Consider the following 19140-nt stretch of genomic DNA (forward strand, 5'->3'; position numbering starts at 1 on the left):
ATACTGATCCAGCGTCCGAAAATAAAATCTGCATCTATCAAAGTCCTGGCTGTGAGATCCCGATTGTGAAGCATCTGCTCTTTCTTTATTCTTTCTACAGGTGAGGAAAGGTGCTGATATAGCAGGGTACAACTGAAGTGCTGTACACACAGGCTCCCTGTTGCTGGGCGTGTCAGTTACTCACTCATTGCCCTGGGCTGGAAAACGCTTGGAACTGCGATGCTGTTTGCTGCCCATATCTTGGGCACTGGTAAACAGTGTTAATGGCTTAGCAAGATCCATAGAGATATATAGAAACAGAGTTTGAGCTATGTGTTTTGGTCCCATTATATATGGGAATTTGAGCAATGTTAGGCATGTCATTACAACATTTGTAATGACCTAATTAGGGCAAGATTGAAGTTTGGGGAGACTAGAGAGAGCTGTTACAATGTTGGAAAGGCATTAATAAACTTTACATGCATCTCCAGCGGCTGTCAGCTGTATTTTTTTTTTATTTTACTTTCATAGAGCTGAATGAGCTCTCTGGACAAGGAACTGTTCAACTGTGCAAAGAAACTGGGACCAGTACAAATGGTTTTGCTCCTAAAGAGCTTTTAAACCTTACAGAAATTCATTTAATTGGAACAGCCAGCCTTGATTAAGTTTGAAGTGCACTGAGGTTCCCTGAGATAGGAAATTGGTATCCCAAACCCTTGACCGCACCTTTCTAAAGCCTGCCTAGGTAATCCACATATACAGAAGTTTATAAAGCTGGAAGGATAGAGCTGAGCTCTGAAGCTGTCCTCCCTATTTTTATTACTCTAGGAGATCAATTTGCAGGCAGTATCCACTGATCAATCCTGATTTGCTAAGGGACGGGAGAACACAACAGCCTCACTAAAAGCATTCCGTTAAATTTGAATACGGTGCCAACAGAAGTCAAGCTTTTTTTTACCTTTCGTTTGCAGCGGATGTGATAACTGCAGTCATCCATCAAACTAGACTGATAAGTGTGTGTGTGTGTGTGTGTGAGGTTATATTGGTGATGTGTGTTCTGCAGGAAGAAGGAAGTGTTGTGTAAGAAAATGCTGAACGTGAAACTGTACTGCATTCAAAAATAAATTGTTTAAAAGAACATTCCTCAAAAAGATGCACTGGGATAATTGCGTGTCTGCTCTCTTTCTGTCTATTTAACTATTAACGGATTATCATGCGCTTTGCATATTGAAAAACTCAATAAGCTATTGATCTGAAACAGAAAGCCTGGTCCTTGCAGGTCCCACACTGTTACCCATCTGTTTGTATCCTGAGCACAGCTTGGGTGGCAATGAGCTTTCTTTTTGAAGCTAGCACTGTCAGTTTGATTGTGGTTTTTCTAAAGAGCTGGTTAAATAGTTACAGACAGCATCCATCACTTTGTACTATTACCTGATTAAATGAGATTTGGAGCAAATGTTACCTCCTGTTTTTGATGCAATATGGTATCTACTGTACGTCACATATTATGTTCCCTAAAAATGGAATATGAAATCAATACTGCATCTGTGGATAATTTGGACACAATCATTTTTTTTATTATTGATAGCTGATGATTGAATTTGTACCCATATAACCTTGTTAACCAAAAACCCTAGAAACACCACAGATGCAAATCATGCTGTATCTATTCAAGTCGTGACGAGAGGCAATGTTTGCACGGTTTTTAAACCGACTCATATGCAGTGGTAGAAACAAACCACACAGAGGGGATTTACTGAAGGTACTGTACTGGAAACAAGGATTAACGGCTGACTTTTTTCTAAAATGTACTGTAGCTCCTTGGTAATTTTAATATGACAAATAATATGAAAATCTGACTACGGTCCATGCTGACGTAACGTTATTTATGTTTGGGAGGGAGAGCAGGACACTGAAGATTGCTGTTAATTGGTCAATCAGGGAGTCTCTTTATTGCTGGTGTGGTTTTACGATTGAATTCTTTTTACTGTGAGTGATTCTGTAATACCTTTGTTTGGGGAAAAAAAGCTGAGCAATTTGGTGGAAACCTGATGTAATTTCTATCAGTTACAATTATTCTCTATCATAGCAGCTTTGAAAGTTTTAATTGATATTATAACAGCCCTTGATAAAAAGCAAACGTTTGCTGCTATCTTTACAGACCTATCAAAAGCATTTCACAGTGTTGATCATGCCATTCTTTTGAAAAGGAATGGTATTGGTTTCAATACGGACTCTCTTGCATGGTTTCAGAATTATTTTTCTAATTGGGTTCAGTATGTAAAATTAAAATTAAGTTAAAGTGTTTTCTTACTGTGGATGCCTTTAGCCGCATGATTAAATCCCTGCTGACCGATATCTGTGCCTGCTAATACTGATTCTTATTATTTTAAATGTTTTGTATTTTTACAAAATGTTTGTTTGTAAGAATTGTGTGGTGTTGTGTGTTTCTGCTGCTATGGTGTGAGCCCATTGGCTAGGTCGTTATTGAAAATGAGAATCTGTTCTCAATTGACTCATCTGGTTAAATAAAGAAAAGAATATTGATAATAAAGAATATGAGAAGAGATTTCACATCAGGATGCAATAAATTACGTGATTTCATCGCTAACAATCAGACCCATCTTTTAACCCAATATACAGTATCAGTATAGTATCTCTGCCCACTTCACTGCCTAAAGTCCCTGACATTCATCCCCATAAATACAAAAGTAGGTCAACATGGCCATTGGATATTCAGGCAGACAGCCTCCATATATCATATGCTCAACCGCATCCACTGTATCATTGCTGGTGCTATACATGGGAATAACAGGATAATGTGTCATGGTGGGGGCAGAAATCTAGAAGGTCTGTTGGCTCTGGTAAGGTTTTTAAGTGGTTCATGAGGGACTATTCATTAACAGATACTTGAGATTTATGTACTTGTATACGGGTCAGAAGAGTGCTGGGAAAGGTTCTTATTCCAGATCTGATTAGGGTTCACACCTTGTTCTTGTATTCATGAAAATGCATTAACATGATTTTTATAAGCTGTGGTTCCATTTTGTCCTTCTCCTCTGTCAGTCTCTTCTAGCTTAGTACTGTGTTAGTAAGTCTCCCACTTGTTTTCTTTTTAGTTTGGCTAGGGTTTCCTCGATTAACATCAGAGCTGAATACATTTAAATATTTATACTTCACAGGTCTTCCATTTAGAGAAAAGGAAAAGTTACATTAACAATTCATAAGATGTAATGTTTAAACAGAAGATATTCCATGGGGCGTCCTGCACATTTCTTTCAGTTATTCTGCTTGAAGGGAAATTGCTCCTGAGGGAAGAGTGATCTGTTTATGTGTAGAAGTGTTGAAGATGTGTTCAGTTTGTTGTAGATACTCCTGGATCCCTGGATGTTCCTGCGAGCAACACACTTATCAACACACAATCTCTCAATCTACAAACACTCTCCTGGATCAGAAGCTCAGTTCAAGAAACACAGGTGAAGGCAGGCAGAGGAGCTTCACAATACCCTTGAAAGACAGAAGTGTAGCAACCTGCTCCAAGCTGTCAAAACAGACAGATCACACTCAGACACGATGGCTCTAGAATTACCATTGTTGGTACCTTTACATCAGGAACTGTGTTGCTATTAAATCTGCATGCCTGTGCAGTGTATCAACACAAAATACTCTGTGACTGCCTCAGTATTATTCAGTGACAACCCATGTATGTAACGTCACCCTGTTACACAGTACATACACTAAAGGTACTGTCTAGGTATACCCTGTAATTGAAGGTTTGTATTCATTTGACTTTCTCCATCATAAAAACAAGGATTTTACTGCAGATGTACCATACCTGGGGGCCATGTGTATATTTATGCAACATGCTTGAATTTTAAAGTTATAAAGAAAAATCATATGACTTGGTACCGGACTGTGCAGTCAGATTTACATTGATTTTAGTCAAAACTGACAGATCTGTACCACTATTAAAGATTGCTATTGACAAAGCTACGATCAAGACCGGTACATATTCGTCACCATGATGTGGAAATTATTAGTGTCTTCTCTGACGATATTTCAACATATATGGCAATAAACACAGGCTTCTTCAGTTCCTTCGATGATCTTCGTCGTAAAGCTCTGGGTATTTCTCCACAACAAGTGAAGTGCACAACAAAAGTGCGTCGTTTTGGAATTTGCTTCACTGACCTGCTGGACCACATGCATTGAAGCTGCTCTCTGATTGCTCAATGCCCCAGCTGACACGGGACACATTGATTCAATCCTATTTATTTTGCCGCGCTCCAAGTGCCACTTCCGCGTCTCCTGTGGTGTGAGAGATACTATATCAAAAGTATTGGTTCTATTCATTTCAGTTTCGCTTGCCGCATCATGTCTGGTGGGTAACAAACCAAGCTGGATTCCAGAATAGACAGGTTCTGAATTGTAGAGAGGATCATAACATTAGTTTCAGTAGGGATTTGGTGGGGACCATGAATTTTGTTTTATGACACAAAAAATAAAAAATAAAATAATGATCCCATTCAAGAGAAATATGACTGCTCCATTTGTGTCTATACTGCAGGTAGGTCTATCTTGCTGTAATAACACTTTAACTAAAGCAGTGTGGAATTATTTCAGAGGCATGAAGGTTTAACTGCTCGGAGACTGAGCAATAAGCCAAGGCAGTTCCAGTATTTGTCACTGCATGCAAATACAGTAGAACTGAAGGCTCTGTGTCCACACTAGCTCCACGTTTCATTAGTCACACTTATTTGACATTTGTTTCAAACAAGTGGAGGAAAAAAGAAAATAGATGTTACTTCTTTGACTTATCCTTTTTATGTCTACTGAAACTGAATAATGAGGAAATACATATACAGATTCTTGAGACAACAAACTCAATTGTGAATTTCTAGTCCCAATACAAAAAACTATATTATGTTTTTTTGTTGATATATATATATATTATATATATATATATATATATATATATATATATATATATATATTATATATATTATATATAGAATCTATCTATATATATAATCGATATATATAGTGCAGCGTACAAAGAGAATGCAGCAGCAGGGATAGTAGGTGTCTGTCTGTAGCAGCGTATATAGCTAACCTACTTTGACTACAGCACATTTATCGGTGACAGTTACCGAGAGCCTATTAGGTAGGAGTTAGAAGGGCAGGGGAGTACTGTACCAGCGAATAAGGAGTGCCCATTGGTTGCTAAGGGGTAGGACAATGCTGGTGTGGCACTTCAATCCAACAGTGTGACGTAGATGTTTTTTTGCACCAAAAATTACCTCAGAATATCAGTTTGATTTCTGTAAAAACTACAATATATCCTACTCTTTTTTTTTCTTACTGTAACTTGCTTGTTTGTAATTTCTCTGCAAGAGAAACCGAAACTAAATATTCTCATAGATAGTAAGCACATTGTTTTTATATATTTGCATGGGATTGAGTACTGGAATTACAATTGAACTAAAAACAAAACAGCAAAACCAAGTTCAGAAGGACTGCTGTTCAGTACGTAGTTTATCTTGCATTTTCTTTTAGAACTGTACTACCATAAAATAAAATGTGCTTACTATGTGTGTGTGTGTGTGTGTGTGTGTACATTAGTTTGTAATTTGCTAGATTGAGGCTTCCGTCTCTTTGGGAGCTTACATATACATCGTCAGTGTTGCATGTTTATTTGTTTACTTTGTGTATATTGTAAGAGCGGGTGCCACCCACCTCTCCTAGCAGGGACTTTCTAGGGTCCCTGGGCTGGGGACTTTCCCCACAGCAGCCAGGCAGGGACTTTCCAGGATCTCTGGGCTGGGGAGTTTCCCCACAGCTGCCAGGCAGGGACTTTCCAGGATCTCTGGGCTGGGGACTTTCCCCACATCTGCCAGGCAGGGACTTTCCAGGATCTCTGGGCTGGGGACTTTCCCCACATCTGCCAGGCAGGGACTTTGCAGGATCTCTGGGCTGGGGAGTTTCCCATCGCCATCTGCCTATACTTTCCCTCACCAGATGTCAGGCGGGGTATTTCCAGCCATATGTGGATTGGCTGAGGCGGGCACTGCCTCCCTCCAGCTCCCCTATAAAAGGGGCTGTGAGCAGGACCTCGGGGTTAGCCTGGAGAAGAAGGAACAGTTACAAGAATCTGGATTGTTTAAACTGGTTATTTTGTTCGATTTATTTGTGTGAGAATAAAGCAAGTGTTTACTTTAAGCAACTCTGCTTTGTGTCCTTCTTGACATCACTACAATATACAGAGTAAACCCCAGAGGAAGCATTAAGCTGGCTACTCCAGTCCTTGGCCTGCTTTGTTTTGCTAATAGTGGTGCACGGAGGAAGAATCCAGGAAACTGAGATAAAGAGGTGATCTGTGCCAGGAAAAAGAAGGCAGGATATGCCAAAGAAAATAGGCTTATTAATTGATACAGGTCTTTGTTGGCAGGGAACCACTTTCATATTGATTGATATATCAATGTATCTGACTCCAGTGTCACGTGCTTCGTACTTTTTCTATAAAAACATTCTATACATGTTCTGTGTAGCTCATTTATTTGTTCAAAAACATAAGTACATTTTCTGGCAATACTGGGATGATCTTTTTTACAATGTTGGGTTGGTGCTCCATTACAACCCAGGCACGGTCTTAAATTACTGTATTCGTATAAAAACAAGAATGTGATTAGTTTAGATGTTATGGTAACTATAGCTTGGTTGTGTCCCAGGTTTGTCCAAACTATTATTTGGGATCTATTATAAAACTACAGCAGATGTAATAATAATAATAAAAATAATTAAATAGTAATTTCAATAGAAATAACAGAAATGTGAGGTTATTGATGGATTTCTGCAAGCATTTTCCCTTTCCCAAGGCTTGAATAAAGAGATTGATGCCAGTGAGATCTATTTAGTCCAAACCTTGCAAAGCCCTCCATCTCTACCTGGGTAAAGCGCCCCACTAGTGAGCATAGTGCTACTGGCAGTTTACCTGAGCAACAATCAGTACAGGTGATTTATTGTGGTTGAGAAGGGTGAAGGAACCTTGAAGTGAAGTTTTCACAAAGAACGATGCTTTCTTCTGTTTATGCACCATGTGTGAGAATATAAACAGTGGTTAATATTCAATAAACTACTAAGCTGGTTAATCGTTATAAAGTACTGTGTCCTTATCACTGGCAGTTTTTTCCTCATTTTTCTTTTTTCCCCTTAAAGATAATTGCTATCTCTACGTGTCCACTTACAGAGAATCAACAGCAAGCATGATGTTGCATTATTTGCATGCTACTCTGAAAAGACCAGAATAAGACCAGAAGGCATTATGAGAATGATCAGGTTTTACAGCGAGTGCTAGCCTATTATCTGCAGTAAAATGAGACTGACTCTCTAGTGATACAGTTTTGGACTCCCTACTGTCACCAGTTGTTTTACAGAAACCAAAGGGATAAGACTCTGCCGCACATTACACCATTGGAACACAGATGCCAGACTGACTCACTTACATCTTTCACAGCACTAGGTAGTGTAGGAGAGATTGATTGTGAGCTGTTGCTAGGCAGGATTCAGGAGACAAGACCCTGAGGGTGGAGTACAGCACAGACTTGTTATATAAGTTTGCCTATTCATCAATTATAACAGCAAGTAGGTGTGCTCCTCATTTCAGTATGAGTAAGAAATGTCATACTGAACACATAACTCCCTCACCACCTTAACTGTATTAATTTATCAGGCCTGTGGGTTACATTTCATCACAGAATTAAAAAAACACAATTTCAGAAAGAAAAAAAATATCCATTAGATTCCTCATATGCCGAATCCATGAATCAAAGTAATTAGGAATTCTAGTTCACTGTCATGTGGCTTTGTGCCACCCATCTTTAAACCGACTCCAAAAAGGATTGCATTGTTGAAGAATTGCCAAATTCCCTGGGTTATTGTGGGTTAATAATTAAAAAGAAATGTGGTGCATGCTTCACATAAAATTACTTGTATTTATCTTTTCAATTTGACCAATACCACTAAAGTATGCCAAAGCATGTTATTGTTATTAATTATCCATAATGTAGACAATACTTGGTTTAACATCTATAAGGCAACACCTCTAACACTATGGTGGGTCACTATTTGAGTTCTCTTAGAAGAAACAATGTTTCCTGCTAATCCCCCAACACTACTTTCCATAGAATAGCTCGGTCCTTCTTTGAACAACTTGCCAGGTCCAACAAAACTTAAGAATTGTGATTTGAAGATCTCGGAATTCAGGTTTGTGTATTGACTCCCTCATTTTTAGCTGAAAAGGGGTAGCTGGTCAAAATCAGGGAGGGGCAGTTTGAGCCCATGCATCAAAAACAGCTCTCCCTTTGAGAAACACAAGTCGCTGTGAGCAGAAAGAAACTGTATTCAAGAAGAGGGCTTTCCTCTGCCTCTTTATCACTCTGGGTGTGTCCCATGGAAAGTTAACACTAGAAGACACCAGTCAGGTGTGGGCCACTCACCTCTCCTCACACCGCCCACCACTCTACATGAAATATAACCTCTCCTATCTTGCTCACACAGTGTTATAGTAGCCTGGAGGAATCTGAGAAATGTGGCGTTGCCATGACACACCTTAACAAACATTAGCCTCTGTCTCAGTCTGCAGCAGTGTGGCTGTTAAGAAACAAGCACTGAAAACAGCTCTTAAAACCCTTACACATTACAAGCAGCATGACAGCTGCATCAGATACTTAAAGGGAATACCTGCTTATTCATTTTTGCTGATGTGTGTTAGTTTCTTGCTATTTCCATATGAATACATGTTATTTACCAGCAAAAACAGAGCTCACTCCCCTCCAGCAATGTTTACTTTCACTCTACAGTATTGATATTTAAAACTCAGAACAGCTGCAAAGGGCACATACTGCCTCACATACTTAGAATTAACCATCACACATTTCTGTATGCTGTACCCAGACACAGGGCACTTTTACAATAGTTTAATTAAGAATACAAAACTAAAATAAGCTATGATAACTACAATCTTTCAAAAAGGGTGCACACATAATATGCCATTTAATTTCTCTTTCCCACCTAATTAATGTATTTTATCAGTGCTAGCCTACGCTGAGAGTGAAAATGATCATAGTCACATCCTACATACCTATGAGTTTGTCTTTTTTTTTTTTTTTAACATATTCTATTGACCTGCAGGGCAATCTCTTTAAAAAAAAATCAAACAATGACAACACCTCCATCTCCTTCCATGTTCTCACTAGTAGTTTCTTTACTGGCTCAACATATTCAACTGAAATTTTAAATTATTTATTTATATTTTTCCACTTCAACAAAGTATTCATTAAGTCCCAGACAAAAATGGTACAATAATGATATATCTAACAAACTGGCTCTGATGGATGTTAACAATGAAGAGGAAGACTGGACTTTTGGCAATGAATATTTTCAGGAAGTAAGCTATAAATAAGCAAGAATGGTCAAGAGTACATAACTGGATAATACACAAAAGGAATTAGTAGGTAATCAAAGGGGGAGTATCCTTAAGCGATCGTGTTGCACGAAAACATTTCAGTGTGGAAGAAACCAGGAAAACTGAAAAGGATGTTAACATAAATCAGGATCTAATGCTTTTCAATTGACCATTTTAAAGGAAAATACACTATTTTACATATCTCAGAATTGCAGGGGCGCTGAAACAAAGTTCAAAATGGTTGTTTTTCCATTGCAAATCCCAAGGCCTGTAACTGATGTCACGTACACAATGTGTGTCGAGTCGCATGTAGATGATGTTGAGAATGGCTGATCCAAAGGTTATGGTTGTGTGTTTCTTCTTTTTTGTTCTTCATATATTACTAAATAAAACTGAAATGCAACAACGGGCTGATTATGCAACAGGAGAATACCGCTTTTTAGAGAGGGCAGTCATTTGTATTTTTGTTTGTCTTCCTAGAGCAGACGGACCAACGCAACTTAATCACGAAAATCATTAACCCCTTCCCTGGTCCTGCACGGCTCCAAGCCGCGTTCAGATGTGTTGTGAAACCAGAGTTTTATGGTTTGGTTCTCGCTCGGCTCAACCAATAGCCAGTGGAAAAGGAGTATTTGTTTACACAACCTTAAAACACGGGTGTGGTGCTGAGATAGCTAACCAATACAATAAAGATAATAGACAAACAATGCAAACAATTCAGTGCCACCTCAATTTGAATACTGATTTACTTTCCAATTAAAATAGATACACTTACATCAAAGTTACTACTGGCTAGTTATTTACAATGCACAAAAAAACCTTATCCTTGTATTACATAATGTTCATGTAAGACTTTACCTTTAAAACTAGTGGCAAAGTGTAATAATGCTCCTTCTATTTCCAAAAGGTTTTTATTTTCTCCTTTTTAGGATACAACTTTATTGTTGCTTAGGCATATTTTATTTATTTATTTATTGCATTTATACAGTGCTTTTTATACAGAAGTATCACAAAGCACTGTACAGTACATAACGGAAAAAAGAACAAACCATAATAAATTTGTATAGCATGTCGCACATACAACTGCCACAATCAGACCATTTAAATAACAGTATACACATAATACAAAAGCAGCAATTTTAAAGTTACATTACTAAGATAAGAAATAATATTAATAAAGCTATTTTATAAAAGTGCGCTTTTAGTCTTGACTATGTAAATAGGTATCAGTAACAAAGGTTTTTATACTTCTATGTTATTTATTTTTTCTACACAATAAATATTCAAATTAATCTGAGGCTTCACAAACTGTACCAAAAATACACTCTGTAACTGGCAATTTGTTTAGGCTGGTATATCTTGCCACTCAGCTATTAAAACCCAACACAAATATATTGCTGTAGCTGTCAGTTCCTCTGTATCGTTTACAGTTTTCTTGGGGTGAATAGTTCAGAATAAAAGCTGCTCATTAGAAATGTGTAAAGAGAGACTGAGTAATGATGGAATACAGCCTGCAACACAAGTGCCAAACTGACACAGTGCAAACCGTTAGAACAGACATGTACTGCAATTAACTGCATTACAACTACTGGCACAGGGTGGAATTCACTTGCCTCTTCCTGCCTCTCCTAGATTCTAAACTACCTTAAATTTTGGTTTCTTTCCTTAGCCTCCACTGCAAAAACTGTCCACATCGAAAAACCACCAGACTATTCAGCTCAATCCTATCCTGCCAGCCTTACTGTACTTTATCCAGAGGTACAAGATAATAAATAGCTTGGAGTCTATTATAAGCTGGTAAAAGACAAGGACACTACACATATATATATATATATATATATATATATATATATATATATATATATATATATATATATATATATATATATATATATATATATATAGTGAGATAGCAGGGATGGGTGAAAATCCTTCCCTGCTAAAAAATGTGAGAATGCACATTTGGGTGTTATTGGGCTAATTGTTTAATTGTTTTATTGTTTAGTAATCCCCTGCACCTGGTGGTAATTGTAAATTAGAGCCAGGTGCAGGGTATTTAAGAGAGACAGTTAGTTTGTTTGGGGCTGTGTGTGCTCTGGTTCCGAGCAGTCGTAGTAAGGTACTGTGTTCAACGGTGTGGTTTTTGTGTTTGGGTACCGTAAACAGCTTAGCTGTCTGGGATAGTAGTTAGGGAATCCTGACTGTATAGTTAGTGCTCCAAGAGGGAGCTAGGTGCTTGTTTGTTTTGTTTAATTTTTGACTTTGTGTTTATTAAAAGTGTGCATCAGCGCTGAAAAAAATTAATTTCTGTTTCCTGGGTCTATTCTTAAAGGGCCAATGAACCGTGAGAGTGTGAGGATTTTTTACATTATATATATCTATATTTATATTAGATCATGTACTGTACTACTTGTTTGTTTGTCACATAGTACTTTTTAAATTAATACATTTTACTTAATGCAGCTCAACTGTTTTATATTTGGCCTCACAGAAACTAAGAATGAGTTTTGCTTTGCACATTCCTAGCCATGCCAATCCCTACTTTTTTTCCCCCAAACAGCAGATCTATACAGGGTCTATTTGCAACACAATAAAACTGTTAAGAAGATACACAGAAGTTACATTTTAAGGTGCCTCTGTGTTACTGGTCCTTTCAGATTTGACATATTAGGTCTCATTAGCCCATGTTGCATGGGTCAATTATTTTCCTTTACTGCATATCTGAAAAAAAAGAAGAATCTGTCAGGATTGATGAAGTATTTTTACAGACCAAACACTCCAGAAACTCTGAGTATATGTTGTTTGCCATTGCGCACTATGCATGGTAAATTTTCTTGGGATTGTCTATTTGATTTCTACATACTTCAAGCTGAAAGCTTACTGAGTTTGTAAATTAAAAAATGACAGTATCTGAATAGCATTGCAGGTGCAGCACAGTATTTTTAGGTTTAATGAATCAATGCACACCAAGTTTACACCAAACTGTGCCTTCTGTCATGTGCAGAGTGAACGAGAGCAAACAGGCACTTACTGGCACATAGGGCTGATCAAAAACTCAAACGTTGTCACATTTTGCAGACGAAAGCATTGAAATGTCCAATTTGCAGTTAAAAAACAAAACCAGGGCAAGGAAGTTTAACCATATAAATATGTGATACGAAATTAGCCAAGTTAAAACAAGATGTGGGGGTTAGGGCACAGAGCAGGTGTGATACAACACACTCAATATACAAAAGCTGCTTGACATCAGCTACAATTTTTTTTTTTTTTGCTTCATAATATCTCATAGTCTGTGCATGTGACTACTGAGTGTGTAGATCTATGAAAACGTGGAGTCCTAACTCTTTAATGTGTGGCAATATGACCAGATCATCCATGAACAACTCCTACACCAAGGGACATGTATAACGCATGTACTGACTGTCACATTTTACACAACTGCAACACACCGACTTGCCAATGGAAAATGGCAGCGCATTACTGAAATTCCTGACAAGGACAGCGACTGACAAGCTTGTGTAACTCATTACATTAGTTCTCACCAACTGCACAAAAAACACTTAGAGCGGCAGAACTGCATACTGCCACGCCCGGGACCTGTGATTCTGATTCTGCTGCTAAGTAGTGGCGTTGGTTGTGGTAAGGGGAAGGGGGGGGGGGGATTACCATAGCAATAGTGACGTTTTCTCCCTTGTTCTTATTGGAGGAAACCCCGTGGCCCCAACCGCAGCCTACCGGCCACTCGAACCTATCCCGTAGTGCCCGCCTCTACTCCCCGCGCTCTAAGTTTATTGGGTAGCAGCCTGAACGATATCGTTCCACTAGGGGATATTTCGCTTCTTATTGGGGGCCGGGTCGGCTAGATACGTCTAATCTGTCAGGGTTTGGTTGAGACGGGAGGGTTCTTTTTTTTTTTTTTTTTTTTTTCCCTCAAGCCCGGCCAAAGCGGATCAATTTGGAGGAGCGAACGGAGACAGAGGAGGTTAGTCTCATGTTAATTTTATTATCTCTTGCCAGGTTACATTATTTAACATGATCGGGGTTACGGAACTAGGATACAGACATTAAAACAGAGGACAGCTTTATTCAAATAAGGCCAGAAACCATGACTGGTCAGGTTTACTACATTGTAGCGGCACAGTTTTTGCCGCATCCATTTTGTCAATCAAATATTATCCCGGCAATTGCTCTTCCCCTACTCAAAGAAGCCGCCATTTTCTGTAAATGTATATGTCAAAATAGTACTTATTTTTTTGTTGTATTTTGTGGTTATCTTTGTCGTGGTTTGGTATGAAACGCGAAGTAGACGGCGAGGGAAGTACCGCAACCTTATTTGCAAGGTGTTGCATGGAAGGGATCACGAAATAGGCACTTGAAGCTGACAGGCACCGGTTAATATTATTTTGATAGATAATGGGTGTATTATGTTATCGATTATTTATTAAATGTATTTAAAGAGATTTGAATTTTTTTTTGTACCTACCCTCCCAGGCTACAGTTTCAGCAGCTCCCCATTGTGAGACTTCACTTGGCTATAATTTATCAGACTTGTGTATATATCTTGCTTTCGGTGTGGTTAAACCCGGACCAATGTAAATTAAATGAAGTCGTTTAGCGAAGTCTGCAGTGGAGTTGTCTGATGGTATAAAAAGGCTAACCATTCAATTTTGATTATGCAATCGAGTTGATCATCTCGATATGGGGTTTAATGCTGATATTTAACAGTTTGTATGTATATCGGTGCTTGGTGTGTTGACCTGGTTTTGTGCAACGAACTGATTTGTCTTTTTGTTTCCATTTTACTTTCAGGATTTGAACGACTGTAATTTCGCACATCTACGACTGCTCAACGGTTTGCAAACGATAGATATCTCAGTTTGATCCTCGTCGCATTTTGAAAACTTTGTAATTTAATAATAGTAATACAATAACTAAATCTAACTATAATGGATAAAACAGAGCTGATTCAGAAGGCAAAGCTTGCTGAGCAGGCCGAGCGCTACGACGACATGGCAGCTTCGATGAAGGCGGTGACCGAGCAGGGCGCCGAGCTGTCCAACGAGGAAAGAAACCTTCTCTCGGTCGCTTATAAAAACGTTGTAGGTGCCAGGAGATCTGCCTGGAGGGTCATTTCCAGCATCGAACAGAAAACTGAAGGCAGTGATAAGAAACTCCAGATGGTGAAGGAATACCGAGAGAAGGTGGAAGCAGAGTTGAGGGAGATCTGCAATGATGTGCTGGTGAGTAAAGAGCGAACGCACTTCCCTCTGGAATAACCTTAATTTCTAAAGCGGGGGGCGGGGAGAGAGTGCACCGCGTTTCACTTTAGCAAAGTTCAGACTTGTGTGTCAGGATAAAAAATACATAGGGTAAGTACTGTATGTAATACCATCGTTTGCAGAAGTCAAATGATTTGTGCAGTTTGAGATCTGCACAAATACGATGTTAGTTTTACTTTGACATGTTCATATCAATAGGTAATTGAGTTTACTTAAGTACTCAACATAAACAAAACTTTTACAATGTGCTAATGGTCAGTGGTTTGAGACAGAGTATATTGTTTGAAGGTGTTTGTCCAACCAACAACGGTGCTGTTTCCATAAATGTATGGGACGTGCGTCGTTGGTGGACTTTGACATTGCTGCAGTACTGCCATGTTGATTTTGAAATTCAATAGTATTGTATCTTCGGTAACAAAATCTGTGCACCATTCATCTCCTGTGTCTGCAGTATTGCCGCAGGTGCACCACCCATTTGCCTTGGATCAATAAATGCTTTGCTGCAGGAATGAGAGTCTAATTCACCAGGAGTTGCGTTGCTGTCCATAGGAAAGGAGGGACTAGCTACATAGTCTGTTTCAAAGTTGTGCTCATGGGGATATTGGTTGTTCTCCATGGACTAGACAGCAGTGGTAGAAATTCAAAATGCCTTTTGGATTAGGGGCTCAGACTTGATAAGAGTCCTTTTGATGGGAAGTGGGTGGCACAAGCCAAAATGCCTGCTGCAACACCCTTCCACAAAACTTGAATATATATATATATATATATATATATATATATATATATATATATATATATATATATATATATATATATATATATATATATATATAACATAAACATAGTTAATCCTACAATATTCAGTAATGGTGCTAGGTCTGTGAACAGCAGCTCTGGGTGAGAATTTGAATTCACAAAGGAATTGAACTCCCCATCCACACACATCTGCACCTTTTTAATGGAAAGTTAGTTGGTAATCCTGGACCTGTCATTTTGTCCAATCTTATTTGTTAGCATTAAGTGAAGCACACACCTCTTCTATTCTGTTTCATAACAGAATAAGATGGTCGCTGTGAAGTGTGCAGGTGGTGTTGGTTAGTTTAGCTAAGGTGTGTGTTTTCTTAAGGGTGGAGCTGGAGTGACTAGGTGAGTCAGGCCTTGTTTGAACAGTGCTTTGTTCTGCCTGAGTTTAAGCTGTATTGATAGACATTGACCTCGAGCTAAGATTTAACACTGGGTGGGGGAACCCCACTCTGACTAAACTGAGGATATTGCCTTGTGTGTTGCATAACTACTTTATCTGTTCTCTCTAATCAGGCTATTGGACAGGTACTGCTAGTTAAGACAGTATTTGTTAATGTTTTTAATGTTTGAATATTAAAATACTTTGTATCTGTGAAGTGTTATCACTGAAGTAAATAAATGTTGGGAGTAAAATACAAAATTTTTTTTGTAGGGCAGAATTAATTTGGATAACACATTAGAGTACATTTCAAGCCGTATTTTTGAATGATTGCCGCTGCACTAACTCCTTTTAGTTTGTAGGTTACCTAATACCGTAGATATCTCATTACAATGAAACAGATTGATGTAAGCCTTTTTATTCAATTCAGAAATAAATGTGTGTCTTTTTTTTTAAACCACAGATGTCCTAGTCTACCTGCAAACTGAATCATGCTGATTCCATATAACAGGCCCCTGGAAGGGGCTATATCCTCCCTCCTGTCAAATGCAGTTCCTGAGGGGGGGTATTGATGTCACTGAATTGAATGGGCTTATAATAGCAGTATAGCATGCTGTATTTATGAATTGGGTGGGGTTTGCCTATTTTATAGCTCATGGAATGTTACCTTTAGTTTTGATATAACCCAAACTGTCTTTTTAAAAAAGAAAAAAAAAACTTAATTGAAGTGGTTTTAAGCCAGTCATATCTTCATTCTGTCAAATTATGTGTTTTTTTTCTAGCTGCAGAGCACGTTTTTAATTGCCAGATGTATTTAGATAAGAATTTTCAATGCAACGTGAAAGTTGTTTTTTTCTATAAGTTCAATTTTTTGTCAAGATTTTGTAACTCGTTCCTTTGAGTGCATGTTGATATTGTCCCGGTAGGAAGGGAGAGAAACCATGGCTGTTTGAGCACTGATACTTAATTTGAAGTTATTTGTAATATTTACCCCCCCCCCTTTTTTTTTTTTTTTTTTTTTTTTTTTTTTTTTCCTTTTCTAAATTGCCGTTTTCTGTAGGATGCTGACAATGCCATCGGGTAGCTGGAAGCAAATGCACGTTTCAGTGTAGCGCATCTTGTACAAAGAAAATGTCCTGGTTCCAGCTTGTCTTGCAAACTGGAACAGGGTTGGTGTATCTGTGGCTCATTGTGCCAGTGAGTGTGGTTGATTTGAGCATTGGAGCTGTATTCTAGAATCGCCACTGTGTCAGTCAGGCTTGAACAAGATCCTTTTATGCAGCACGTTTGTGGTTGTCAGTGGCGCACAGTGGGGGGGTACTTTTTTATTGGTAATAGTTTCTCAATTGGGAGAAACCAGAAATTAGCACAAATCCCTTATTAATCCCTTATCCCTTATTAATTATCCCTTTTTTTTTTTTTTTTTTTTTTTTTTCAGGCCTAATTTTATCTTGCCTGTTTTGTATTGTACAGGTAATGGGTCGGGATGCATGTTTGGTAGAACTGAAGGAACAATTTGGCTTTAATCTGTAGCCTGTGTAGGGCAAACATATTTCAATTGTTGGCTTTTAGAGTTATGTAATTGAAGATAAACATTCTATTGTATAGTCTAGTTTTGTAGTTTTCTTGAGGGGAAATTACCTTGTTATATGGATCTGTATAGCACAAGTTAATTAAAGCATGAGTATCTCTGTCTGTCAATCTTGCATTTTCATACAGTGGATGTAGGTTATGGATCTCCCTTTTCATGTCACTGATGGCTCCATTGTTGTATTTACAGCTTTGGGGTGGAAGTCACAGACCTGTGTTAAGTTTGAGTTGCCTTTGTCATCATTTAAAACTGATTGTATTCAGGGTGGGAGGTGTTGCTGCATTTACTGGACAGCATTTGTTAGTGGAAGCGTTGATCAGTATGTCTCGCTGTAGACTTGCATATTTTCATAATTACTTTGTCAGCAATTTCCATATTTCAGCACCTGGAACAGCAACGCTGACAATTTGCAATAAGGTTAAAGTGATAGTTCATTGTAGTATTTTAGTGCAAAAGTCATTGGTCTTTAGCACAAGTTAAGGTACCTGTGTCTGAGTCTGGTGGTATATGAAGGCACTCGCGCTCTCAAAGAGTTTAACATAAGGCTACGTTAGAATGGCTTATTCAGTTCTGCTGAAACTTGGTGTAGTGTTATTGGCTATCCTTGTGTGTACTTGTAAATCTGCCACTGATGCATCAGCTGTTTTAAGATGCCGGTTACATGTTTTCAGTGTCTGAAACTGAGGAAATTATAATGGCACTCTAGACTTTGACTTGTGACCTAATTTTGGCTGCCATATTATATTCATGGGACTTTTTTTGACGTTGGCTTATTGTTATTGGTGCAATTGGCACCCTAATTTTGTATTCTGTTATCGTATACGCATTTATCAACAATAATCGATGCATGGACATTTATTTTTCAAAACAAAGAACAAGCATTCTTTTTTTTTTTTTTTTTTTTTTAACAGAACAGTTAATAATGTGCATCAGTTAAACAAAAAGGCACAGCTTCTATTCGAATCAGAACACTTCCAGTTTCTAAAAAGAAATAAAGCACTTGAGTTTTTAACAACTGAGAATAATATGCGTGCATCTGCATTAGGGGTGCTAGATTCGGTTTATTTTAATAAGAGTTAACTTCTGAATATATATATATATATTTTTAAAATAAAACCATTTTGAAAAGCCGCTGTATAAGGGGAGTAGTACGCATCCCCCTCTGTGCGGTCTCGACAGCAGGAGAAAAACGGAAGTCGGCCATCTTGGGAAGTGCGTTGGCTGCAAGGGCTCTGAGCATTTTAAAATAAATAGCTTCCTATAAATTGCTGCATATGTCTATATAGGTCTCTTTACATTGTCTTTTCTAATCTACTTCAGTGCGATTGATACCTGTTAATCCATTCGTGTATCTCACTCAAAACTGAGAAACACGTTAATAGTAAAATTGGTTTAATGTCGTTTTTTTTTTTTTTCTGTGAAACCACTAAATGGGCTTTTTAACCCTTTGTGGTTCTATGTCTGACAAGGTCCGACATTACAATTTCCCCTTTTCAGTCCAATGTCGGACCCTGTCAAAAATCCAAATCGCTCATTTATCCTATTTACTGTATAAGATAAGAACTAGTTATGGTCACACCAAACTGACTTTATTCCAAGGACATTATCACCTTACTTCAAAGAATCAATATTCCGTTATAATAAT

The 19140-nt window shown here is 38.1% G+C and overlaps 1 protein-coding gene across 1 annotated transcript in view; it reads left to right on the plus strand.

Moving 5' to 3' along the window:
- The first annotated feature begins 13320 nt into the window (after positions 1-13320).
- LOC121315401 (14-3-3 protein beta/alpha-1-like) overlaps positions 13321-19140 on the plus strand; it is a 12003-nt gene continuing 6183 nt past the window's right edge. Inside the window, exons 1-2 of the mRNA XM_041249456.1 lie at positions 13321-13424; positions 14252-14682. Of these exons, the coding sequence (XP_041105390.1) occupies positions 14389-14682 (294 nt within the window). The 5' untranslated portion in view covers positions 13321-13424; positions 14252-14388. The remainder of the gene's footprint in view (positions 13425-14251; positions 14683-19140) is intronic.

Source organism: Polyodon spathula, chromosome 5, assembly GCF_017654505.1.
Source record: "Polyodon spathula isolate WHYD16114869_AA chromosome 5, ASM1765450v1, whole genome shotgun sequence".
Classification (NCBI taxonomy): Eukaryota; Metazoa; Chordata; class Actinopteri; order Acipenseriformes; family Polyodontidae; genus Polyodon; species Polyodon spathula.